Source organism: Lichenostomus cassidix, chromosome 4, assembly GCF_008360975.1.
Source record: "Lichenostomus cassidix isolate B80296 chromosome 4, HeHo_3.0, whole genome shotgun sequence".
NCBI classification, from domain to species: domain Eukaryota; kingdom Metazoa; phylum Chordata; class Aves; order Passeriformes; family Meliphagidae; genus Lichenostomus; species Lichenostomus cassidix.
Window position 1 is genome coordinate 25,264,507 of NC_139484.1, and position 27,760 is coordinate 25,292,266.

At 41.4% G+C, this 27,760-nt stretch overlaps 1 protein-coding gene across 1 annotated transcript in view; it reads left to right on the forward strand.

Moving 5' to 3' along the window:
• MCUB (mitochondrial calcium uniporter dominant negative subunit beta) overlaps positions 1-27,760 on the forward strand; it is a 45,456-nt gene continuing 17,696 nt past the window's right edge. The window contains exon 1 of the mRNA XM_085058381.1: positions 1-377. Within this exon, the coding sequence (XP_084914507.1) occupies positions 279-377 (99 nt within the window). The 5' untranslated portion in view covers positions 1-278. The remainder of the gene's footprint in view (positions 378-27,760) is intronic.

Genomic DNA, 27,760 nt, shown 5'->3' on the forward strand with positions numbered 1-27,760 from the left:
CGCCCCGAGCCGCCAGAGGGAGGGAGCGGCACGGCCCAGCCCGGCCCCTCGGGCGGCGGGCGGGAAGGGGCCGAGGGAAGGCGCACACCGCCCCGGGCGGGAAGGGGCCGAGGGAAGGCATACACCGCCCCGGCCGCCGGCGGAGCCGCCCTCCGTGCGCTCGGGCTCGCCCACGCCCAGCGCGGCAGCGGCTCTGCCCGCCCCGAGGCTCGGCAGCGGGCGCGTCCGCAGGGCTCGGACCCCGCCGGGGGAGGAGGAGGCGGAGGAGGTGCAGGACCATGCTGGCGGGGCTGGGGCGGGCGGTGAGCGGCGGCAGGCGGCAGCTGCCGGTGCTGCTGGGCAGGCGGCATGGCTGCCCGCCACGCTCGGCGCCTCAGGTAAGGCGGGGAGCGGGCGAGGGGCGCGGCGGGACAGCGGCGGGCAGAGGCGGGACTGCCCCTCACGGCTGCCAGCGCCTCTGCCCGCTCTGCCCCGGGGCGCGGCGGGGCGCAGAGGGACGCAGCCTGTGCTGGGACAAGTGTCACCCGGCCGAGCTGGGGCCGGACAGGTTCCGGGGTTCCCCTCGCTTGCTCAGGGCGGTGCTCGGCGGGGCGGCGGAGCTCGGCGGGGCGCGGTGACTCACGAGCGGCAGCAGCCGCAGCGCGGGCCGGGCCGGGGGCCTCTGCCCCGGGTGACTCACGGGCTGCTCTGGTAAACAGCGGGGAGTAAAACGCCACTGCAAAAAAAAGTTTCCCTTGCGGGCTGTCGTGGTGCTACTGCCCTGTCCGTGAAGTGTTGAAGTCTGTCCGCCTCTGAGCTTCTCCAGGCTTCAAGAAGTCACGGGGTGAGCAGGAACAATGAAGGCAAACGGGAACTCAGTGGCACAATGAATTTAAAGATGTGCTGGCATGTAGGACAGTGTGATATTAAGAGTCCTGAGCGACTCTTAACTGTTGGGAGAGGAGGCAGTTCAGTCCTTTTTCATTGTTCTTACTAATGGAGATGCCATGTGTGTGCTCGGAAGCATTGCCGTGATGGAGCACGGCAGAACCCTGTCCCTGCCCGGGGCCAGCCAGAGCCAGGGAGCTGTGGGGTGTGTGTGACATCCCAGAAGGAAGTCCAGGGCACTCGGGGCTTCTTACTGAGCAGCGTCCACAGCCTGTGCCTCGGAACCTGCGGCGGTGGGTGGAGTTGAGGAGTTGTGCAAAATGAACTCTACTTTTTCCCAATATTTTTTTCTCAAGCTATTCAAAAAGCCTTTTACAGAACACCATTGTATTTATTTGCCCCACATCCTTCTTTGCTTTGTCGTGTGTGTAGATGAGGCCATCTAATTAGGTAATTTAAGATTAATATTGACTTAGCCTCCTTAATCTTCTGAGGTTCTAGTAGGGTATGCTGAAAGCGCTTTGCACCTCACTGAGAGCATTTACACCGTCATTCAGGACACACTGATGCTATTCAGTTTGCCACCTCTAACTTTTCCAGGGTACTGCTTTGCAGACAAGCTTCGTGCTTTTCTAAGGCTCTAAATCGAGACTGAAAGCTGATAAAGCGACACCAAAAATGAGAGGAGGAGGAGGAGGAGGAGGAAAAGCTCTTACTTTAGCAGCACTGTCATGATCAGAAAGAGCAGAAAAATGATTGTCTCTGTTACTTAGTGGGATGGAATGACAGTCATGTGCATTGCAAATTAAATTCTTACACCAAATAGGTGAAGCAGAGAGATGTTGTAATATTGAGGAAAAATCTAATTGGGAAAAGTGTTTAATACAAGGTTTTGTTTTTTTATTAAGTGGAAAATTTCGGAATAAATTAATATACAATGCTTTTTATATAGGTGGTTGATAGATACAGTTTTCCTGCAGAGTTGGGTGCATGATAGTTTATGAAGCATGTTTACTGATATCCCCACTTCCATTTTCATCTTTGGGCTCCTATCAGTTATCTTGGCTATGTAGTCAGCAGTGCTGTCCAGGCAGTTAAATATCTGTTCTCATAAACTTCAAATGAATGGGCTGTAGCTGTAATTTCAAGCTAGTAAAATAAAAAAGTTCCAATTGTTATTGCAGTCATTTAGCTCTTTACGTCTCGATGCAGAGCAGAACATTAGATTGCGTTCACCTCGTCCAGAGCGAGCACTGTTATGTTAATTTCATTTTCCCCCCCATTATTGTTCAGTGTTCCTATCTCTGCTGTTTGCCACTGCAATTTGGTTGAACAAATACTGTGCTTCTAGCTCTGGAAGGGAAGGTTGGGGTGCTTGTGCAGGGCTGAGGCAAGCAGGTTGTTGCCGTAATGCTTGGTGTGGTCTGTGCAGCTTGATTTGTGCTGTGTTAGGTGATGGGAATCAGCTGCCCATGTACATTTTGGGGCCTTGAGTGGAGTTTCTGCTTGTAAAGCTGGAGGTGGTACTTCAGAACAGGTGTCACAAGGTTCATGCACTTGGTCATCACGTACTGCAAGATACTGAGGTGCTGATGGGCATGTGTGTGAGTGCACAGTGTCTTTGTGTGCTGTGTTTTTGACTAATAAATACACTTCCACGGGGGTAAATGAGGCATTATTGCTATTGTGCTGTCATTTTTTTCAGGATTACAGCAGGGATTGCTGTCCTAAAGACCTGTATCCTTAATCATTAGCTTCTCAGCTCCACTTTTAAACAAGATCCACAACTCTTCCTATGGCTGTCATTAGCTGCTTTGCCTTCAGAGTGACGCTTATACCAATTCTTTATTTTGTAATATTGAGGGTTTTGTTATATGGGTCTTTCTGTATTTAAAGTGGTTAGTGCTGAGACAGACTCTAGATGCCTGGGATGTCCTGGGATTGCTGCTCTGACAAGAATATGTCAGAAATCCAGACGGCAGACTATGTGCAAAAGAGAAGAGGGCTTAGCAGCATAGGCAGTTTTTCAAACTAAGTGAAGCATAATGCATTATATTCTTTGGACAAGCATTATTATTACACATAATTCTGTTGCCAAAAGGCTGCAGTTCCTTTAACTAGAGTCCAAGATCCGTAATTCTGCATTTATTTTGCATGTGGTAAAACCTAAAGGTTGCCAGCTCTTTTGCTTCCTCTTCCCTTGCACATTTTAACTCCTGCAGCCTGTACTGAAGGAAGTGCCCTGCTTGCATTGCTCTCTGTGATCTCCCCTCACCAGATCTCAATGGAGAATACATTTGTTAACACAGAATCAAAGCTTTAAATTGCTGGAGGGTTTGTTGTTTTGTTTTGTTTTAATTTATAAATCTTCTAAACACTGAAGGCTGGATTTTTTTTCAGATGGTCCTAGTTAGTTTCTCTATAATGCTGAATCCTACTGATCTAAAACTGTCTTTCTTTTTATGGCCATTCATGTAAGTGAGATTTCTAGTTTAGTCTGTACTATGGAGATCTCTACCAGCATGCCCACATTGCTTAGGATGTGTGGCAACCACAGAAAATGAAGAAGTCTGGGTTACACGGTTTCTCTTTGCTTAAAACCAGGTTTCTTTGCAGTCGCACAGCCCTGTGTCTTGCTAAAACTGTTTCTATGCTGTGTGCAGGTGCTGGAATAGTGACATTTTCTCTGCAAAAAAGCAGGGCTTACTTTGAAGAAGTATTAGTGAGGGAAATAAAATGGGAACACTTGAATTGATTTCAAAATGTAAGTTTTTTTAGCATCATTAATTCAGAATGCATTCCATTTCGATGTGCAAAATTCTCTTAAAACTGTGCCCCTAGAATACGTTGGCAAGGGGAAAGATCGTGTGTAAGCTGGCAAGAGCAAATTGCAAAGGCTTCTGTGAAAAACATTATGGATTTATTTTCTTTCTTGATTGGGATATCACATATGCTTGTTGCTGAGGGGAATTTTCTTCCTCGTTTCAAACTGCAGCCAGTAGGAGAACCCTTGGGTTTATCTGCAGAAAGCAGAGTAGTGAGAGTTTTATTTTGGGGCTTTTTGTTTTTTGGTCTGTTCCCAATGTCATCCATATCTGTCAAAAATGTTTCTTTCAGTGTTTTCAGCTGGTAGGTTTTTGACTACCCTGTTCCTCAGACTGGCTTGAACTTTTTTCTTTCCTTACTGTTAGTTTTTATAGTAATTCTTACTCCCAAATTACCATAATTCTGCCAGCATTATACCTATCCAGTTTGTCCTTCAGTTTTATAGAGTCTTGCAAGCAAGGATCTAAATGTGTCCTAATAGTCACAGGATAATTCCATGGAGGTTTTTTATTTTGCCTCTTTCTGTTTTGCACATGATCTGCTGCCAGGATTTCTAAGATACTCTGACAAAGCAGCAACCCCAGGACATCCCTAGCAACTACAGAGAAGCAGATTGTCATTGAGTGTCTTATGCAGCCAAATATTTCACATAAATGTGGTTTAAGTCCCTGCTTTGTGTTTTCAGCCCACTCAAGTCCTTTGGAAATTGATATCTAATTGGAGCCAAGAACTGGGAGTAATTTGTGGCTGCTGGGCGTGTGTTCCCTTGTCTTTCCTCCACTTTGAAAGCCTTTCACAACAAAAGTTAGCTTGTTGATCCAAGTCTTATTTTATAAACAGAAAACTCCTGCTTATACTGGCAAATATCAACAAAAACATACAAACTGCTAAACTGTTTGTTTGTGGAAGTACTGTTCACTCTTTCAGATACTGATTTCTAAATGCCTTAAAAAAAAAAAAAAGCTTATTTAGAAGATCTCCAGTGCTTCTGCTGCAAAAAAATGTTCCTGTCTAAGCAAGTTCATTTATTTGTCTTTGATACTCTGTCTGTGCCAGAATAACAGGGTGGCACTGGGAATGGCTGCTAGTCATTTGCTGTTGTCTCTTCTCATCTGGCAGCTGGGAGAGGGCTATGTTTTCCTGGATAAATATACTTTTGGGGAGAGATGTGATATATAGCACAGAAATTCATCTGTCTTTGTACTTTTTCAGGCACTCTCACATGCTGCATTTCTGTGTGTTGTTTCTCCAGTACAGATTCTGCAGTAACTTACTGGGCTGTGAGATACTCTAGTATGTGCATCTACCATTACCTGCCAGACACTCACTCCCTTAGAGGTTTGGGGAATTTCTAATAGCCAGCCTCACTCAGGGTTTGAAACCTGTCTCAACAGGGAGACTTCACTAAATTCTTGGTGGTGTTTTCCAGTGGGGCAATTGACAGAAAAGCAGCTAATTGAGATGTGTAGATCAAATCATCTTGTCTTGCATAGTGTGTTAGGATGCTTCTTGACTGCTCTGAGTGTCAGCAGATGTGTGTCTTTGGTGGTTGTGTGAATATGGCAGTTCCAAAGGAAAGGAAATGAAAACCAGCTCCTGCAAGGCTGGAAAGTGTGTTGTCATTCTCTTCAGGATCACAAGCTTAAGGAAGTTGTAGCTTTTGTGTGCTAAGTCAAGGCTGTAAGGTACTGCAGGAAATGTAAAGAAAACTGAGATGCTGGTCTAACATTATGTCTATAGCAGAATCTGTGTAATATTTTAAATAATTTCTCTAAGAGCTTTCTAATAGGTGCTGTAGGAGTAATAGGTACTGTGCTTCCCAAACTTTGGGAAGTATATTACTCCAAATCTATTCAACAGGTTTATTGCAAAGGAAAATAACAATTTATGTAACTCCCTGTCGATAGTGACTTTTATATTTATATATATATATATATGTAATTTAGAACAGGGTTAGAAATAGTCATACTATCGCATGATACCTCTGTTGGATGCTCCATGATTGATAAAGCAGATGACAGAAAATGATGCTGTGATTTCATTTGCAGTGAATGCTGTGGTTGTACAAACAGTGCTGTAACTGTAATTTTTTGTTGCTCATAAGATGAAGCTGTCTGGCACTGTTCCTTCTAGCACTCTTAGCAAGGCCTTTACTCACAGTTTTTATGTACCTGCAAAAAAATAATACTAAACCTCTAGAGGATGTCTGAGAAAATTGCTTTGGAGTGTCTTAGATGCTCTGTAGATTTACCACAAATCACTGAAGTGCTGTGCACTTAAGACTGTTGACAAACTTTGTTTTAAGAATATAAGCCTCCTCTGATATTTTTTTCTTTTTACATTTTTATGCTTGAAAGCTTATAGGGCAAAAATGTAGACCTTATCCGAGAGTTTATAATATCTTAATTTCTGAAGGGATAGGAGAAGAGGGAAAGGGAAATAGAGATGTTGCTTGTTTGGGTTTTGGTTTTTGCTTTCTTGTACTGAAGGTTTCTCCTCCTGAAGTCCTTACACAGTAAGATTTTTGGTGTCAGAGGGGAAGCAAACAGCACACCTGTTCTCAACATCTAGTTAAACAGTAAAATTTTCATTTCCCCCTTCCCCTTGAGGTGAAATGAGTTGAAGGAAAATGAATGTGTGCTGTGCTTGAGTTAGACTTGCTTTCTCTGGAATCTTCTTCACCCTGAAGACATTCTTAGAAAACAACATCAAAGGTGAATTTCTCATTGGGTTGCTCATGTTGAGAGAGTTCCTACATCCTAATGAGAAGGCAGTAAACTCTTCAGAGCCCAGAGGTGTTTCATGGCCACTTCTGTGTCTTTTTATAATATGATGTTAACTAAGTGTCTGTTAAGGAAGGGCATGTATCAGCAGCCCTTGCTCTGGGTTCGCTTCTTACCTCTTTTGCTCTTTTCCAGAAAGATGAAAGGAAGAGGTAGATTCTCTGTGTTGCTGCCTCATTCCCTGTCTTGCTGTCAAGATATTGAAAAATAACCTGCTGATTAGGTTTGCATAGGAAAGAGATGGCTTTTTATAAGGTCACTTCTGCCACTCAAATGACTGCTCACTCTGTTGTTTCTGTATCCCAACCTAATCTGAGGAGCCCAACAAAAAATTAAATTAAACTCTTTTTCCTGTGGGCTTGCACAGGGAAGCTGGGAACAGGACAATTTTCAGGCTTGCAAGTTATTTGTTGTGACATTTTCCATCCTCAGCTCATGCATGAGTCCTGGATCATCTAGAAATACCTGCCATCCAGGTGCTGGGAACGTGTGGATCTCTGAAGATCAGGTCCATCACTAGGGAAATAAATCCTTCATGTCAGAATGACTCTGTGGCACAGCAGCTGAAGAAGAGAAATTAAAATGAACCTTGTTTGGCTGCTTGCCTACTAAGGATGGTAGCTTTTGTTCATAAACTAATTCTCCTTTGTTGAAGTGAGGCTGGGTGTGAGCAGGCAGCACTGTCAGCTGTCAGCAGTCAGGGCATGGATAAACAAATGGCTTTGTGCTTGTGTGATGGGGACTGGCAAACACAACCTCCCCTCAGTGATCAGGAAATACTCAGTGCTGCCTCGAACGGAAATGGAAAAAAGATGTTTACTCTATAAATGTGACATTTATGCCTCTAAAAAAGCTGAATTTATCATCTCAAGCACAGGCAGTGCATCTTCAAAGGGACAGAAAAATTGAATACATTACACATAAGCAAGATATGATTCACTTTCTTCTTCAGATTTTGAACAACTTTGAAAACAGTTTTGAAGCAGTTGTTTTCGCATTTACTAACTGGTCATTTTAGATCAAAATTCCTTCAGTCCTCATATTCTAGTCAGATGGAGAGAAATAAGTTGTCTTAAGAAATATTTTTTTTATCTGTAAAGTAGGCAGTGATTTCAACTTCCCAGCATCTCCCCATTGTTACCTAAAACTAAAGAGACCACAAATTGATTTAGAGATCACAAAAGCTTCCTTAAATGTATTGTATGTTTGCCAGAGTAGAGGAAAAATTACATTTCTTTTCTTCCTGGCAAATCACTCTCAATAGATCAGGAGGATATCACTTGGCCAGAATGCAGTGGTGAGGAAAGGATCACAGGCTCACAGAATTGTTCAGGTTGGAATGTGCCACAGTGGCTCATCTGGTCCAACCTCCCTGCTCAAGCAGGGGCATCCTTGAGCACATGGCACAGGATTGCATCCAGATGGTTCTTGAATATCTCCAGTGAGGGAGACCCCACAGCCTCTCTGGGCAATCTGTTCCAATCTGCCACTCCAAGATGAGTGTTATGTGTACAGTGTAGTCACTGGTTCTACTTGAAGTGCTTGTGCCATACTGTTCATAGAATAATGTTTCTGTGGGCTTGTTTGAGGTTTCTTTTTTCTAGGGCCTGACCTGACCCTCTCTGTACCTTCTCTTGCAAACTTTTTGTTATTTATACTCTGTACTTGCTGTTTGAACCAGCTGCTCTCTGCCTGTGACAGCACAGCTGTGAGCATATTCCATTGTGCTATCTGTGGAAGGAAGACTTCTGTAAAACACCTTTATGTGTTTGCTCTAAATAGGAGTATAAAGTGCCAGACCCCTCGGACACAGCAGCATCTATGCTCCTAGAGACTTCTGTGGCCTCAGCTACTCCTCATCCAGCCCCTCTACGCTGGAGTCCCTCAAGTGAGACATGGTCATGACAGGGTTCCTGATCTAAGGGGCAAACCTAGCACAAGTATGGGTTTGCAGCTGGGCCCAGGTGAAGGATGCACAGACAGGGATGAAGAGAAGTTTGGTGTAGCAGTGGGATAATCTCCAGGCTGAGCTAGGTAGAGGCTGGGAACTGGGGTGTGATTCATCTGGGAGTGGGGCATGGGTTTTGGCTAGCTTGAGGTATGTGGTTTTAGCAGGTTAATTGCAGTAAAGATGGGCTAAACTGTCTAAACGTATTTTGAGAACATGGCAAACCCAGTGCCTAGCCACAGAGTAGCTCAGCTTCCTTTTCTACAGATACTGTCTCTGCCTTTCCCTAGACAAGGAAATAAGCTGAATGAATTATTTGCAATCCAAAAATATAAGCTGAATAGAAGAAATATATCCGTAATCAAAGCAATGCTGTGTGAGAAGTTGAAGTTAGTGGTCTTGCTAACCTGAGTGCTGGACCCAAGGCTGATGATACTGAGTCAGCTGAGCATTGGAAGTCAAGGATCTTGACCAGTGGCTCAGGTAAATACTTGACACTTTTACCATAGATAAAACAGCTGAAACGTAGAGGCAGTTGCTTTTCACAGCTGTATTGTAAGAGCTGTAAATCTGATCTGCATAGCTGACATGTTTTAGGTAGAAAGGATATTTGTGAAATGGCAAGGTGGGGAGTTTATCTTTACTTCTCAGTGAATAAGCTTCACTTTACTGGCCCCTCTCCTTCCTCTCCTTGCAGCTTTTCAGAATTTTAAAATTCCAGATAAAACTACCACAAAGCTGTTAACAACGTACCAGTTTATTAAAAGACAGCATCAGTTTTTAAAGTTTTCACTGAGATCATGACTTCCCCCAGGTCTGTAAATACTTTTCCAGAGCAATACACATGCTAGTATTTTTAACTAAAGGCAGGAAGTCTCTTAAATTTGGGAAGGGAGGGAATGCAGACACAGCAAATAGTGATCTTGAGCAATCACTTTCATTCTGTAGCCAGAGGGTGAGGATGTCTTTCCTGCCTTCCCGTTTTGATTTGTCTGCTGGATGGCCACAGCTGTGTTGAAACAGGAAAGCTGAATCAAGTCTTGGAGCTCTTTTGTGAGGAGCTTTTGTGTTCAGTAACCAAATACAGAGTAGGGTTGAATCATGGTGTCTCTGTTAGATGGGACTTTGGTTTTTTTGGTTTACACGTTCTCTTTTAATCTTAAATGCTGCTGGCAATATCCTGGATTCCTACTAGTGCCTTCCCAAAGACTGGTTTTAAATGGGTCCTGAACTATTAAGGCATCATGTTACATATGTTTGTGGCACATCTTTTGGCAGTTTGCCTGTTGGCTTGGAAAAGATTTTTAAAGCCATAATGTGTTTCCTGTAATACTGCAAAGCCTAAGCCTTGCTAAAGGTGCCACACAAAGGGGCTGTGAAGGTTCAAAATGGGGAGGTTCCTGGGGGTTTTGCCCTTGGTAGACCTGGGAGATGACCTGCTGCAGGATGAGTTGAAACTCACTGAAATGAAGAAAATTATAATAAAAATCTTGAGACAAGATTCCTGCCAGAATGTATTCCCAGGCATTGGCACCACAGCAGTATCTTTGGCAGTCAGTTCTGACTGGTAAACTTTCTCAGGTAGCTGCGGTGGATTTCAGTCAAAAGGAGTTTTTTAGTGAGGCAGGTAACACTATTATTTTTTTGCAGAGCTGGGGCTAGTCCCAATTTAATGTGCAGGCACTGAAATTTTCTGTACTGAATTGTCTGCCAATTTTTTCCCTTTTAATCTGTTGGTTGTGAAGTCATTCTTCAGTATTCTTTATTGTAGTGATTTTCAATAACATTATTTATCTGAAGCCATTGAGTTTGATAGGCTGTAGGATATGAAAATACAATTCATATATATATCTGAGTGCTTTAATCAAAAGCCAAAGGCGTGTGCTTGGTGTTTGTAGCCTTTCTGGTGTAATAAAATCAGGAATACTTAGAAGATTGCGATTTGAAGGCTGACATTTCAGGCTTGGTCTTGCAGTGCTCTGTGACTTGAAGCACATTGGAAATAGGACTGAGCTGGAGTAATTTAAAGAGATGTCAAATAACCCAGGCTCTAAAACTGAGTTATACCTATTAATCTATGAATGCTCCTCGGAGTACTGACCCCAAGCTGTTCTTCGTGGCAGTGGAAGAGTAAAGTGAATATATTTTGCTATAGATCAGACCCTGATACGACTTTAATCTGTGCAAGCCATCACAGTGGTGCCATTCTTTAGCATTTCATAGTGCTGTACAATCTGTAGCTTGTTTCCTTGTGAGTTCCTGGTTACTTTTCCTTCTGCAATGTCCATGTTACTTTTCTCATGAACAGGGATGCAACTGTCTTTGGGGATTCCACTGAGCCAGCAGATGAAAACTGATCTCACTGGCATTCTAATACAAATAGAGCTTTGGATTGTTGGGATCCAAGGGCTTATAACTGTGCACTCTACTGCTAACAATTACAGCTCATCGCGTCTCACTTGGCATTAGCTATCAGAAGTTAATACTTTTCTTGACATGACAAAAGATGTGGAAGTTAGGAATGATCATAACTAATGAAAGAAGTAACTGCTAAAGGTACATAATAAGGTAGGAGCTATCAAAAGCTATTAACAGGTTTTAAAAAAATGCTGATGCAGAGCATTCATATGCTGCTAAAAACTTTGAATGTCATATAACATTTAGAATTCAAACTCCTAGATACTGCTGTTGGCCTTTGTGGGGCCCCTAACAGTTTCTAGATTTTGGGTGAGTCTCTGCAATTATGTGTAATCCCACAACTCAAGGACTTGAGCTCTAAGAAAAATGCAGAACACCTTGTGGCAGCAGTCAGAACACCAGAAGGAAGCAGGAGCAATGTGCTGGTTCACAGGTCAGTATATGTGGCAAAGGTTAATCTTATCTGCAAGCATGCAAGAGAATAATAAAGTATTTCCATGGCACAAATGTGAAATACACCATATGCACAAGCAATACAAAGTTCTGGGAGTGGCCATCATAAAAAACAGCCAGTCAGCAGCTATTTCTAGGCCTGGAGCCAGCAGGGGAGCCATCTTATCTGCTGCTTTTTCATTTCATTTGCAGCCAGACTCAAGACTGGGATGGCAGGTCACACATTCTATTTAAATCAGTTGGCTGCTGGTATCATAGGGACTCCCTTGCTGCTGTTAGAAGTTAGAATATGTGTCATTTAAAATTAAAAATAAAAAAACAGTTTATCACACTTGTTGCTGACCACAGAAATAGCCCAGCCCAATGCAGTTGGCCCTCAGTGTGCCTCTAGCTCCTGCTCCAGAGGTCACCACTACACAGAGCAGCTCAGAACTTTGCAGAGGGGTGAGGGTCACACCCCTGCAGTGCTGCTTTTTCAGCCTGTGTGGGGTCATGGAGTGGTTTTCAGTGTTCTTAGGGCATCCACTTCAGGGGGAAGCTGTAGTTGGAGGAACTTCTGTTTTGTTCCCTGCTTTCATACTCTCTCCCGGTCTACCCTCCATGGATGAAAGCAGAAAAATCCAGTGTGTCTGAGTTCAGGGAAATATGTTTGCAGCCCAAAAGCACATATTCAGAGAGAGAAAATGTTGAACAACACTTACTCCAAGGCAGTGGTGAAAGCACAGAATTGATGGACTCGTGTGCTTAGCCCAGACTATCAATATGTAGTGGGCAGTTCACCTACATTTTTGCTAGGTGGTTGTTGCATGCTCTGTCTAGAGTAACATGCACACTGTGGTATTTATAACTCCTGATCACTGCAGAACTAACTATTCAGACTATCCTTTCTTGTTTAAGTTATTGTTTGATAATGTCTTTGTTTAAATTTCAGTAGTGTTTGCATGTTGCCTCAGATCCTGCAGCTGCAACAGGTAAACATGGCAGTAGGATCAGAGCATGAAAGAAAATAAAGGGGAAACAAGCTACAGAGACTCAACAGTCTTGAGTGAGGAAAGAGTTTTTTCATTATGTTTATTAATCCATATCAAATCCTGACTCTTGGAACTGAAATACTGAGAAAGCGTATCCCAGTGAAATCCTCTGGAATCAAAGAGATTGTGACTGTATTTTCCCTTGTACTTTCTTCCAGTATGAAATGTTGCAAAGATGGTTATGAGTCTCTATTCCTTACTTGTTGTTGCTCAGGTATTTTTTCTAATTTTCTAGACTTTTAATGAGCCATTCAGACGCTACTTTGCATGCCAGGAAAACACTCATCATAAAGACCTTTAGGACTCAATAAGTTCCTATAGCTTGTGCAGACTGCATTTTTCTCCAGAAGTTGTATAATGTGAGAAAGATTTACAAGAATCCTTTTACTGTGTGACTGTGGGGAAGTCAGCTCAGCTCCCACTGTCTGTCCTCCTGACAACAAAGCAACAAGACAGTCTAAAAGCCTGGCCGACCCCATTTTCTCTATTTCGCTGAGAAGGATGGTGCAATGGAAGAGTCCTGGGTATCTGCTTTCATATTGCAGATGGTCTTGGATATGCAGAGTGGGCTCTGTGAGCATGATTATGCTTTTCACTTTGTCTCGTTCTGAGTGGGCTGCTATATCCAGAAAAAACTGTCCATATGGGGAGGCTAGCTGGGAACCTGGAAGCAGAGTATAGCTGCTCAGTGTGATGGTGCACCTGGACCAGAAAGCCTTTCTGTATCGTGTGTGGGGCATGGAGTTGGCACCTTCTCACTGGCTGGGGAAGAGAGCAGTGATGCCAGAGCTTGTTTGAGGCTCTTGCTTCAGGATGCAGCTTTTTGTCCAAGTGTCAAATTCACAAGGTAACAGAAACAAAAAAATATTTCTTAACCAAAACAGGTTATAGGACACAGAAAACCTTTTGCTCTCTGTATATCTAGCAGTGAATGTCCTCTGTGTCTGCTTCAGTCACTTAATGGTAAGGAGGTCTTCGAATATTTTGTGTGTATTTTTTTTTAATGCCATCATTTCTCAGCAACATTAGGCACTTACATGCTAAACAAAATGTTAGGGTTCTCTGTACTTGCCTTCCACTGAGAATTGAGCCTTTGAGATGGATTTGAGTAGTGGGGTCTTTTTCAAGTTCTTTCACAATCAAGAGGATAATATTTTTTTTTTATAAAAACCAAGATTCTTATCCTGTAGACAAGCAATGACAGAAGGTCTAACATAAATAGCACAAGTATTTGGAGTGTGTGTGTCAGTGGATTGCTGATGGATCTATTTTACTCTCTGGCATTGGACTTTTTTTATTTGATTTTTTCAACTTGGTCAGGAGTAGTGACCTCAGTTAAAGATTGACTTGACTGAATGTGATTGGTGTTGTGTCAGAAGAGAATGGGTTTCAGCATCAAATTGATTGTACAGCAAAGGAAGTTTGATTATTGCTTTGGTATTTTTTCAGGTATTGTCTGTGAAAGTATTTTTGGTCTCATTCAAAAACTAAAAATACTTTCAAATTTAGTGTTCAGCCTCTCCTGCATAACAGAAGTCAATAAATTGTACTAGCATGATTTAATATAAATAAAAACATGTGACATTTATACCTTTTGAAAACTGTAACAAGCAGCCAAAGTCCTAGATTTGGTAAAAGCCAAGAAACTGGTGTTAATCTTAGTAATCTTAGTTTGAAGGATAAACAAGCAGTGTAATTATTTACGTGTTTTGCACATAAGAGATGTTGCTATACTGAGAGACTTCGTTACTATAACTATACTAGAAATCTTTTTCATGGCCACTTTAACAAGCAGGAGACATTTATCTGTTTACCATGAAAGTTCTAAGCTTAAAATACTTAGTATAGCATACTGTCATCATAGTTGCTATGGTTTGGGTTGGAAGGGACCTTAAAGATCATCTAGTTCTAACTCCCCTGACATGGGTAGGGACACCTCCCACTAGACCAGGTTACTTAAAGGCCCATCCAATCTGGGCTTGAACACTTCCAGGGATGGAGCATCCACAGCTTCTCTGGGAAACCTATTCCATGCCTATTCATTGATTATTTTCTGTATTGCAGCAGGTGGCTTTAATTAATGGGGAAGAAAAATTAAATGGATTTTTTGTTTTTTAATTAGGTACTTCAGAGGCAGTAGTAATAGCCAAAGTGCTCACATCGAAATATACCCTGTGTCTTTGTAGAGGTGTTTCCTGATGATAGCTATATCAGTAAGTGCTTTTTAATGCTTACAATGCCTTAGTAGGGATAATGTGAAAACATTTTAAAAATATATAACTGCATCTTTAAGTTCTTAATTACAGAGGCAAGAGCTAAATCCAGTGTTGAGCCAGCTGGACTCTAACTAACCATTAGTGTTCACTAACCATCGCTGTTCAGCAATAATGTGAATCAAGGTGAGCAGCTTGTCAAGAATAACACGTCAAGTTTTCTTTTGACAAGTCAATTTGTCTTTTTCTTTTCTGAAGCAGAGGTTAAGAATTTGGATGGGTGCTTAGTGGAAGCCAGAGGTGCTGTCTCTCAAGAAGAAAGATGCTGCCAGCTGGTTAATTGGCACTATCTTGCCTCTGCGTGAGGCAGTGGCTCTCAGTTTCCGTTCAGTGCAGAGCTCTGTGAGAGTCAGGAGCTGGGAGCTGATGAGGACTCACGATGCACTGGGATGCTGGCCCTGTGCCAGCCTACCAGCATGGTGTTCAGCACTAGCCATAGCATTTCTTTCTGCACCAACACCATGGGATGCTGATGTCTGCTTTGTAGAAAGGACAGGGTTCAAACTGGAAGCTATTTTTCTTTGCCCACTGCCAAATGCAACATAATCGTCTATTTTGTTGCTACTAATGCTAAAGCAATTTTAACTCATGCTCGTTAAATGCCTGCTGTGTGAGTGCTATATTTTTAGTGGAATACAGCAGTGAAACATCTGGTGTAATAATGAGCCCTGCTGCTTGCCATGGATCTGAAGGTATATTTGGGAGTTCAATCCTGGCATTACTCATCTAATGGTGCTGGTGACAGTTGAGCTGGTGTTACAGAAATAAATGATGTTTGAAATCCTCATTTAAAAACCCCAAACAATCAACATCTCCTCTGCTGAAAACAGTCTAACTAGAGTTTTTTGCTGCAAATTAGAGATATGAAAGAAAGCTGCTTTGTCCTATCTTTGCACTGGAACATAAAAGGCATAAAAAGAAATTGCAATGTTGCTTAGACCCGCAGATGTGTCCAGAGCTGTACCTCATATTGGCCCTTTGGATCTGATGCCTTTGTAACATTCTAATCCTTATGAATGCAGTCAATTTTCTTAGCAGATAGATTTACGTATTAGGACCCTGTGACTCCAGCTTTAGGGATTTTTAGGGCCTGTTCTTTTCTACAAGCTGCTCCAGTGATCCCCTTTCAGTTTTGAATGCTGACAGGAGAGTCAGGACTTCAGAGGATTCAACTGACTCTTTTTTCTAAGGACATCTGAATATGCTGGATATGCTAAGTGTGATTTTAACAGGCTGAAGAAGTAAGAATGAGGAAGAGAAGAGGGAGAAGTGATGGTGTAATGACAGCCACTCTCTCATTCAGCCTCCTCAGAGCAGGAGGTGCCTTGGTGCTGTAGTTCTTGCTGTGTGGCAGAGCTGTGGGCACTGGAACAGATAGCTGGAACAGAGAGTAGACAGGATTTGTCTTGCATCCTCAGAAGGGTGCAAAGATTGGAGTTGCTCTGCACTTGCTGCTGGCATTTTCCTCTACCTGCTGGGGCCTGGAGTTGTCTGATGACTTCTTTTGCATCTGCCCTTCCCCATCCTGGTCTGTGCTCAGCTGGAGAACACTTGATCGGTAATTCTGAAATGCCTCCAAACAATTTCAGAGGCTAAGCATTGTTCACTCCCTCTGCTAATAGTTGGGAAAAGTTTTTCTAATCTGTGAAGCTGAAGCTCATAAAGCAACAAGTGTAGAACAAACATTCATATGATTCTTTATCTGAAGAGATAAGAATGACTGAAGTTCATTTCAGAGTCAATGCTATCATGAGATATTAGCAGGCTCCACTCATATCCTAGAGAAGGAGTATTGCTAAATATGATATGCTCTCAGCTTCAGGCCATAAGGGATGATGAAAGCGTGATTCTGAAGTATAGTTAAGGAGAATCAAGCTGAGAAGTATGTTGGCACAGTCCTAGTAGTTAAATATTTACCAGAAGCAGATAGCTCTTAGAGTCTCATTTTTCTTCAGCCATTGCTATAATAAGGTAATAAACCATGCATAGATCATAGTTTTCCGTGGAAGTGGCTGCAAAGGCTGCTTCTTTAGCAAGGACAGTTAATATCCAGTTCCTTAAAAAAAAAAACTAGAATACATTGGATATTTATTAAGAGTCACCAGAAAACAAAGTTTCTGAGCTGTAACTTGGTGTAGCACAGCATAAAGGAGTTGTGCTGATTCCAGGTAGGGTAGAGTTAATTTTCTTCACCATGGCTGGTACAGGGCTAAGTTTTGAATTTGTGCTGATCACTCAAGGCCTCTCTCTGTATCATACATCACTTTTGCAGGTGTGGTCATGAGTTTGTTGTCCTGATTTGATGTTGTCCTCCTTCCCAGCTCTGGTCATTTTGGCTTTTCCCTCTGGACTGCAATCCTTAATGTGCCTGCAGAGGTCCAGAGTCTGTTACATGGAAGGGGAAGAGCAGCAGGAGTAGAGCAACACCTGTTATGTCTTAACAGAGCTGCCAACATCACCCTGCAGCTGCTACTACTGAATGGAGATTGTGCATACGTGTACCTTATGTTTTGCATAGGCAGAATACAAGATGAATTTCTGAAGTGGCTGGTGGGTTTTTTTTCCAGGTCTTGCTGTCTCACTGGTGCCGAAAACAGAGCCATTTGATAAAAGAAATTAATAACTGTAAATTCCTCTTGTGTCCCAGTGAAATTCAATGGCATAGATGTTGAGAGAGAATCTGAAAGGCATGTGAAGAGAAATGTAGAAGTGAGAGGCTTTATGGAGATTAACATATTGCTTATTTTGTAATCTTTGTTTAAACATGAAGTCACTTAATATTCCATTTTACTTGGCATTATCTCAGTGCTAGACAAAAAATTGCTGGTCAAAGGAAAAAGAGCAAATGTGTTACCTTTGTTGTGCCTTTCCTCATCTCCCTATGAGGAAACCCACTGAATTTTGGCACTCCTGAAAAAGGGTTTTAAATGAGGAATCCCTGTGAATATGCTAGGGTGGTAGAAAATATCAGTGCAGTTGTGTTGCATGTGAAGGAGGAGTTGTTTCAGGGGACAAGAGAATAAGAGTGCTGGTATAACAGTACTTGAAATATTGTATTACTGTTCATGTTCCAAAGATAGTGGTCATTGAAGGGAACTCTGAAGCAGTAAATGAGTAGAAGCTGTATAGATTAATTTATGAGGAAAAATGTAAGAATTAAATATGTATAACTTGCCTAAGCAGTGACGGCTGGGGTTCATAAATCTAACAAGCAGGAGAGGTGTAAGCACAGAAAGAAAATGGCTGGGGCTATGTCTGAAATGGAAACTTTGGGTATCCTACACGTGACTTCCTAGATGGATATCAAGTAAATATGTAGCAATGAAAATCTTGTCTTTTTGGGGTGATTAGAGATATCTATTGAGTCTGGCTTCATCCCATGACGTGAGCTGTCAGTGTGATTTGAATCTAGTCTTCACCTAGACTTAACTGTGCTGTCTTGGGGCCTACAGACAAATGCTGATATATAAACCTGACAAACTCCTCACTCTCTTCTCATCCTTGAGCACCAGGCTGGGGGAAGGAGTGTCACAATCCTTTTCAATCTCTCAAATTTACAGGACAATGTACTCTGTAAACTAAACTTAATTAGCTTATTGTGATTGAAAGCAAAAAAATATGTCAAATGAGCTCAATCCACTTTGTACAGACTAGTCTAAGATGATTTCACTAATTCATCACTTGATTCATAAGTGATTATCTTTTAAAGCCCTTTCAGCTAATTTGATTTTAATTCTCTGCCTCAGTACAATCAAGCATCTCTGTCTGTGATCCTCAGAGAACTGCTGCCGGCAGGAAAGAACAATTAGTTCTTTATGTACTTTGAAAAATGAACAGTTTAAATAATCGAAGTTACTTAAAGGTAATGCAGGTTACGTTCGCAAGTTCTCTGATTTGTAACTTGTGTAGCAGTGAGCAAAGTAGTGACCTCACTGGTGATGCTGATCCTTCCTTCTCCTGCACAGCGTGGGCATCCTGGTGTCTCACTGGGAAGCACAAAAGCTTCCACAGTCTGGCTGCTGCTGAATCTGCTTCAGAAGCTTTTTGAGTCAGCTAAGGAAGTTGGGTCTACACCATTCCCATAGGATTCTGGAAAAACTGCCAGGCAATAATGTGAAGGTGGTGGCTGCAGGAGACAGCAAGCTACAGGTGATAACAGCTTCTCTTCCTTTGCCAGGGACTCTTTCTTAGACTGTTGCCCTTCCTTGGTGTACTTTGAGAATGTGCCAGTTGCATTTTCTGCTGCTTATGGTCACTGAAGCATGCAGGAATAACAGAAGTCTACATGAAGCACACCAGAGTCTGGAATAGAGGTGGCTGCAGAGTGTGCAGACCCTCTGTGCTGCACTTGTTGCGTTTGTTTGTTGCAGCTGTTTTCTACGTTTGGCAAAATAGCTGAAGCCTACTAAGAAATTTGATATCCTAAAACCAAGTTGCTGAACGTCTTTAATACATGTGATCTTTGCAGTGATAGTTGTGAGACAAAGCAGAATCAGAGTGTGGCAGGGATGTCAAGCTGCTGCATTTTGTGAAACCCACTTTTGAGCTTTTTGTATTTTTCTCTTTCAGAGTGGAGACCTGTAAAATGGACTGTGAAAGGGAATGAAAATATTACTTCTTTGTTCTCATTCCTCCTTGGCCACCCATTAGGGATTTATTTCCCACCCACAGTTGGGTGGGAGGATGTTGAGCTAACTGGACTGTTGTTGGACCATGAGGGCCATTTGTAAGGTTTGAGAGCAATTCTTGAGTTTACTGTGTTTCTTGTTTCTTGTCGTCTGATGTGCTATGCCCTCAAAATACAGGCAGCAAATGTGACAACACTCCAATAAAACCAAGGGCCCCTGATAAAAACTATTTAAGTCAACAAAAATATGCACTCACAGAAGAAATGGATTTACACATAACAGCTTTAAAATTAAGAAGTTGTATGTGGATAGTTTAAAATGTAATACTTATCTTGGTAGGGTTGTGTTTGGTTTTTTTTGCTGAGTCCTGGAACAGGGAAGCACACGGCACTCTTTCACTTGTGATGCAGAGGTGATACTCAGACAGGGTTTGTTCTTTGCTCTACTATAAGTTTTCTATGTTACCTTTAAGTAACCTAAATTATTTAAACTGCATTCATTTTTCAAAGTTAATAAAGAAGTTAATTGTTCTTCCCTGCCTGCGGCAGTTGTCTGAGAATCAGAGACAGAGATGCTCAGTTATACTGTGAAGAAGAGACTTATAATCAAATTAGCTGGAAGGGTTCTAAAAGATGAGAACATAATTCTTGCCTCCAACCTTTCCCTCTTGTACAAGGCAATTTTTTCTAAAACATCTTTTGGCAGGTTCACTGCTCTGTGGTTGAGCAGCAAATACTGGCAGCTGTTATGTTCCAGGCAGAGGTGCTCCTTGCTGCCTGTGCCTGAACACCCAGCAGTTGCAAATACAGCACTGGAAAGGATCAGGGTGCCAGGTGTTCATTCTGTGTCAAATTTCAGATGCCAACTGTGATTACCACGAAGGGTCAAGCTGTTGAAGCAGAGGCATCTTTCATAGAACGTGGAGTGAGGAGCTGCAAAGGGCTGTCTCAGAGCACTCCTTTACCCTTCCTTGGCAGGTGTCAATCAGCTGCTGTCTCTCACAGGCTGCCAGTGCAGGACCTAGCAGAGCAGCTGCTCCATCCATACTGCTGCATCGGCACTACTGGGACAGGAGCGTGACTTTTTCCATGACAGGAACTAAACAGCAATGTGGACTAAGCTAATGGTTTGGTGTAAAGAAACAGCACTCCATGGAGACCTAGGAAACCTGCAGCCCCGTAAGAATTTTTGCTCTTGTTCCAGTTTAATTTTCAGAAAGCTCTTCTTCTTTTCTGCATTTGAGCTGTTTTCTATTTGTTTAAATGCAGCTCATGAAGCACATTGTTAATTTAGTCAGATACTTTACAGTTACTTTATAAAATCCAAATTAATTACTAAGTGCAAAGTAAATACAGGATTTCAGCACTTTGACTCATACAGGTTTGCATTTACCTATTGGACCGTGGCTAAATCTTCATGCTCCAAGCTGATGGATATTGTTGGTAGTTGTTCCAGTTCAGTCATCCATTAAATATTCACAGATTTATAGTCAACATAGAAGTGAAACTGTCAAAACACTTTCCTGATATAATGACAAAGAAATAGCTATCAGAGAAGTGGCAGGCAGCTTCTGGGCTGGTGTTTCACTTCAGAAATTTCAGTACCATTTGCATTTTGTATAATTTCTGGGAAATACATGATGTGCAAAATGCATTTGTGGTTTTTTTGAGAATTTTGAGATGTCCAAATTTGTCATCTGGCTAATGCTTTTCATGGTATTTTTCTTTGGGAAAAGAAAAAAAAAGGTAAATCGATTAATAACTTACTACATGTGTTACAAAAAATACATGGTGATGGGTGAATTTATACAGCTTAACTGCCTGACCCCATGGTGTGCAGGCAAGTGGTTGGATCTTATTTTTCAAAGTTTTCAAAAGAGACTGTCATATTAATAATAAAATTGGGTAAGTACCAACAAATAGAAATACAGCAGTTGAGGTCAGGTATTTCCCATCTGATTTCTTAAACACAGCTCTACTTCTTAGATGAAGGAAATTAAGTGGAATGGTGCTATTGTGTCTGCTTGGCTCCATGTGGAATGTCTTTCTTTCATGATCCTGATAATAGGAATGTGATGTAGAAATGGTCTCATCAGGGATATAGTTATTGTGAGAGAGTGTGGAAATATGTTTGTGAACGCTCTTAGGAGGCAAGCTAAGAGAGCTGCAGGAGTGTTGAAGATTAACAGCAGTGCTCCCAACAGCTTCCTTTTCCTGCCAGTGCTCCCAAATGCCTTTCTTTTCCTGCCCCAGGCATCTGTTCTTCCTGCCCTGCAGAGCTCCAGCAAAAAGGTTGCTTACCCTTATTATGGAGGGCTTGCCCACCCTGGATTCCTCTTCAGTGTCGAATGTTAAGTCTAGAAACAAAGAAACTAACCCCATAACTGGCAGTTTATTTTTGTTGACATCCCAGGTACTGTTAGAGAAAATGTAGGCTGCACAGAATACCTGCAAAATTGAGGTGGTAATAGCAAAATATAAGTGGTATCTCTGGGTTATTAAAATGCAAATTGAGAGTGAGAGGAAGGTGTCACTATAGGAATGGTGGCACTGGTGTAGGAGGCAAGGCTAAGGTACATAAGGAGCTGTGGAGAGAAAAGTAGCAAGTCTGTGGTGCTATAGCTTGGTGTTGTGATGCTGGTCACACCTGCACTGCTGAATTCCCTCTGATAGACTTAAACAGTACAGCAAATCCAAACATCATTGCTGGAACAAAGTACTTAGATTTTGTACCTTTAGACCTGTAACATGTAAAGGCTTGAGCCATTTTATAGCTACAGCAACGCCCTTCCCTTCTCTATCTGCTATGCTCTCACTGAAGTATCTGCTTTGTTTTGGGCTGAACAAAACAGCTTCTGCTTTGGAACACCAGAAAAAGTGAGTCTTGCCTTGTGGGAACTCTCTGTTCTATGTAAATTTAAGGTGTGTGCAAAACTGATGCAGAGCTAAAAGATCCCTTAACAGCCTTTTTGGATGTTTATGTTCAGGTAGCCTGTAATGATGTGATTCTAGGTTGCATAGGACAAGCCATTGAAGTTAGGTGGCTCATGGACCTAACAAGGCTGCTTTTCTGCAGGCAATTGACAAATATCCCCCCAGTCATCCTTGCCTTTGCCCACAGGACATGCCATGTTGCACTGAGAGTGGGAAGTGTCAGTGGGTCCCCAGCTGGTAATGCAAGGACTGTGTGCCTGCTCTGGGAGTGGGTGATCCACTGCCTTTCCCTCTCTGGGGATGTCAATTCGCATCTCTCTCATCCTCCCAGCTTCAAATTTTTCCATGCAATATGCAAGAGCATCTATACCTTCAGACCTTACCATCTCTCAAGGTTGAGTTAAAATTTGATAGCAGGTTCAGGAGCTCTAAGGTAATTCTGCGTTGAGATTATTTTTTGTCTTTTATCAACTTAGTGTTTTGATGACCTTGGACAGGTGGATTTGGGTGAGTGCTGGGATACATGGTGGATCTCTCCCAAAATGCATTTGTTCAGCGTGCTGATAAGTGTGTAAGAGACTTCTTTAAAGAAAAAACCCAATCTTTAGGGTACTAAGGCCCGTTGGGAGCTCTATGAATGAGGTCTTAAAGCCTGTGTCTGTATTCCCAGTTGGGCTGAATAAATGCTGTGCTACTTTTGGAAAACTGGATGCCACATTTCCAGGAGTTATAGATTCCAGATAGTGAGGATGCAATGCAAATGTTAATTTTCTGAAAATAACGAGCGCAGTTTAGCAGCAAAACAGAAATAGATCATGTTGAATCAAGCCAAAATAATATTTTTGTTCCTTACTAGAAGAAAATTCTGAAATTAACTGGGGAATTCACTGACCAAAATCTGCCTGCTTTTCAGGCTTTTCTAATTTAAGCTATGGACAGGAAGGCTATGTATATAATATATGTATATGTATTTATAGATAGATATAGATATAGATATAGATATAGATAGAGGTATGTATCTATCTATATATATATAGGTATGAAATAGCTAGTTGAAGTGCCTCTGATATCATTTTTCCATAGCTCAGGGTTTGGATTGGCTTATCTTGGCTCTAGGCAGAACATGAGTATGAGTCTAACCGTGTGACCTGTCATTTACCTTTGACAGTTAACATGAAGGTCTGGATAATAATAATTATAAAGAATAATAAAGTATTCTTTGATTTGTTGCTTTAATCTTCTAGAGATAATACTTAGCTTTAGACTTTGCCTGCGCTTCCTGGGAAAAACAGAATTGCTAAGTCCCTTACAGAGGGTAAATGGTTTACTTCTGATTCTTTTCATGTACAGGTGATTGTACTGCTTTTCTTGTAGGACATTATTATGAAAAAACTGAGATTTTTTTGTTTGTTAAATTATGGTGCTGGAGACATTTTACTGATTAGCTTGGAAATTGCCTGTGCCTGGCAGCTTGGGATTTCAAAACAGAAAGGAAAGAAATTTAGCTATTCACTATTTGACAACAGTTGGGCTCTGACTGGTGTGCAATTTTGTAAGGAAATAGGTAATCACACATAATGTAGCAGAGGTATGAGATGGCAGGTTAGCTTGACCATAAGAAAGAAATGTTGTTTTTTTCTTTCTGATTGCAAGGGATTCTTGAGCAGTCATTATGTTTACACAGTGTGAAACCTTTTGCTGTTGTGTCTGTTGCATTTCATCTTTAAATTACATGCTTGAAGCCAATTGTCCTTGTAAAATTCACTTGTAAGCTGTATTTCTCCTTTTTGTAAAGGAGTATCCCTGACACTGTGAAAGGTACCGTAATCCATTTCAGATTCTAAAGTTTGACAAACTGGTGGTGGGAACAAGTAAGGCCTAACTGGGCTCCCAACATACTAATTTCTAACACCTCCTAAAATGTACATGTCTTCAATTCATAAATAAGATGGCAGTAAAATGAGAGCACAAAATAAACTGTAAATGCAGCGATGCCACATGTTTGGTGTGGCTGCATAAGAACTCTTACCTGCTGGTTGTGTTTCAGTATTCCTGAGCGTCTAGGGCAAAATACAATTACTGGTAAGATGTACAGATTACCTAAGCAATATGTTTTACCAGTTCCTTTGCTGAATAATGGAGAGGTCAGTGCTAGGAAACTCTGGGTGCTTGCTGAAATTTATTCCCTTTTCTTCCTTATAATATGTAAAGGCAAGGAGAAGTTAGGTTAAGTGTCATTATTTCCATCTTAGAGGTGCAGTAACAAGTCCAAGGTTTTCCAGTAAGCTGTGACCCAGTAGTGTCATTTGAATATGGAAAAAAGAGAAAGAAAATTATAGTATGTAAAAAATAAGATCCACCATGTGGAAACAGAGAATGTAAATGATAGAGTATGTCCTGAAAAGTGGCATGAGGATACTGAGGGCTGTATTTGAACCCATTGTAAGTTGTAGTCAAAAGATTTTGGGGCAGGTGAGTATGGAGAGTGTTCTGTGAGTTAAGAGTATTATTCTGCCATTGTAACTTTAGTCTAGAGTCTGGAATTCTGAATGCTGGAAAACTGAGAGTTTTCTTCAAAGAAACTACAATAATTGTTTACAGAGCGAAAAAGAATTATTTTACAACAAAAACATGAAGGTTTTCAGTCTAAGCAGCTTCTTGTAGTATACAGGTACCTACAAACAAGAGACATTCCTGAGCCTAGAGAGTTATTAATCTTAGCAGGTTAAACTCTACACAGATTAACTGGCTCAACTCATTGAACAAAAATACAGCACTTGGGCTTTTTTGATTATGCTAGTTTATAATTGTCATCTCTGATTTATGGTGAATCCACAACATCCCTCTATTAAAATCATTTAAATCAAGGCCAAGATACTTTCTGGGGGAAAAATGGCATTTCATCTTAGGCTGGGCTTTGTAAAGAAATTGCCATGCTGTACATGTGCAACTCATCAGATAGGATCAACCTCTCTGGTCCATTGTAGCCTAATATCTTAGGATGTGTTTGCTGATCTGTGCTGCTGTTTTGATTGATGAGCTATATTTAATAGCTGACCAAAATGTCCCCAAACCAGGCAAAAACCCTAAGGTTCTTCCTCTTCAACTTGTACGGTTTTTTGGAAATAAGTGTCCCTGCCTTTCTGTGCTTGCTTTGGTTGCTTGTGAGAGCCCTAAGCTGAAAGAGTGTTAATGCAGTTTAAATAAGATTTTGCCCTAAGTTGTCTTGGCTGCAGTTGACTACTGGAAATACAATAAACAGTATAAATATATTGTGACACTTCCTCACAATTCCTTTTCTAATAAAAATGTTGGAAGATAAAAACTGACAACCAGAGTTCTTTGCTGTCCTCATGTGTTGTTGAGCTGATCAAATCAAGTATTTGATTATGTTTAGTTTTTATTACTGCAAAGATATGGGTTGGGGTTTTTTTGTGTGGTTGTTTATATTAACTTCATGTATATATAGACATATATATAGGTATAGTTGGGCACTACTGGAACAAATTAATTTCTAATTCATTTTTGTTGAGGTTTCAACCTTAACTAAAACAGTAAATTTTATTAATGGCATTTTAAACGTGGGGCAAAAAAAGAGAAAGAATTAATTCAGATGCAGCTAGGTGTTACGTCACTCTCAGCCATTCTTAGGGGTACCAGTCCATCTGTATGCCATTTTTCCTCTGCTCTCTGGTTTATCCTCTGAAGTGACCAACATTTTGTTTGTGATAGGCATTTATAACTAGATCTTTCATTGTTTTGCATCCTGCAGTTCCCCTCAGCTAGCCATTAGCTATGTATAAAATGCTATATACGTACATCTCACTGATATGAAAACACAATGCACCATTGTATACTTTCAACTGAGTCTCCTCATCCCATGAGTTCTGTGTGCCTTAGGGAAACATAAGTGTTGTAGGTGATGAATATAGAACAAATTCCTGTAAGGGTCCATATGGAAATCCTTTGCTTTGATTCCTACAGCCTGGCTCTGTGTTAAGCCAAAATCCATGAGACAGATCTTTGTTAAATCTCATCCTCACAAAATCACAGAATCATTCAGGTTGGAAAATACCTCCTAAGATCATAATGTCCAGCCATTCAGTTACGGCACGTTATGGCTGGCTCCATGGTCTGCTGAAAGTCTTAAAGCTGTATTGCAATGTGAAGCTGAAGTTTAGAAACTGAAAACCCCAACATTTTAAGATGTGCATGCAGGTTTGGAGTGCTCAGCTTGAAGGTACGTGTGACTGAGATTTAGGGTGCTTGATGCCAGGCTTAAACACCTGTGTTTCACCTTGAAGGTACTGCTCTACCTTAAAACTAGTATGTGAATGCCTTTGCCAAGTCTAGACAATGAGACAAAACCAGAATTACCACTTGGTCTGACTTCCAGCTCACCTGCTTGCATTGCCAGCAGCAAGAAAATTGCTGCACTGTAAAGTGGCAGAGAATACATCAGCATGGTTCTTTCGCTTCTCTGGATGTTAAAATTGGTACCTTTGCTGAGATAAGAAAGATACACTCCTGTAATAGACTCCTGAACAGTCTGTGCTATCCTTTTCTGAGGGCAGATTACATTGGGAAGAGCTTGCAAAAGGGCTCTAGGAAAAAGGACTGATAAGTGCAGTAAAGATGAAAAATACATAAAGCCATTTATTAAGCCATTTTTCTACAGAACAGTGGTCTCTCATTGTAGGTTGCACATTTTTTCCATGCTTCTGACAACACCTTTGTTACAACTTGATTATTCCAAGAAGTGGGTGTCTTTGAATATGGTGCCCACAGTGCACTTACCTTGCCAGCTAATCAGGTTTTGTGAGAGACCACTTACTCTGCACAGCAATATCTACAGTGCTACAGTGCCCATTCTGCAGGACAAGCTGCTGCTGACCTTTATGGAAGATGACAGTCTTTTCACATTGATAGGGAAAGTGATTTTTTTGTTTGTTTGGGGATACTTTTGTCCGTGTGTACAGAAAAACAGGTTAAAACTATTTTACATACAAATTAATTGCTGTTAGAAGGTGCTGGGTAAACACATGAAAGTGGAAGATCTCAGCCTTGCTCCTGAACAGCATTACTCCTGCCTCTTGCTTAGGTGGTGCAGAGTGACAAGTGTGCTGTCAGGAGTGAGCAGATGTTCAATGTCAGTTTTGAGTAACCTCCCTAATCATATTTAATTTAAAAGTAACATCCCTAATCATATTTAATTTAAAAGTAACATCCCTAATGCGCTAAAATATCGTGTGTCCTAGTAGAGGCCATGTAGGCTGTAGGATCTTTGAGCACTTGTTAACTGTTTCTGACTGTGAATGACTGGTAGCTGTGTAATTAAATGATCTTAAATCTTAGTGGAAACTGTCTGTGGTAGACGGGCAGGCAGAGTGATTGAGTTTCTTTTTCCTCCAGAAAACCACGCTACCAAAGCAAAAAAGAAAAAAAAATTCAAACCTAACATATCATTCATAACTGCACAATAGTCCTACCTTCAAGTGAGATGGTAATGATAGGGGGTTTTCCTGTTCTTCTGTTGGCAGTATTAGTAAGGCTTTGAGTTGCCCCTGATGAACTGAGAAACTTCACCTGGAAAATAGGTC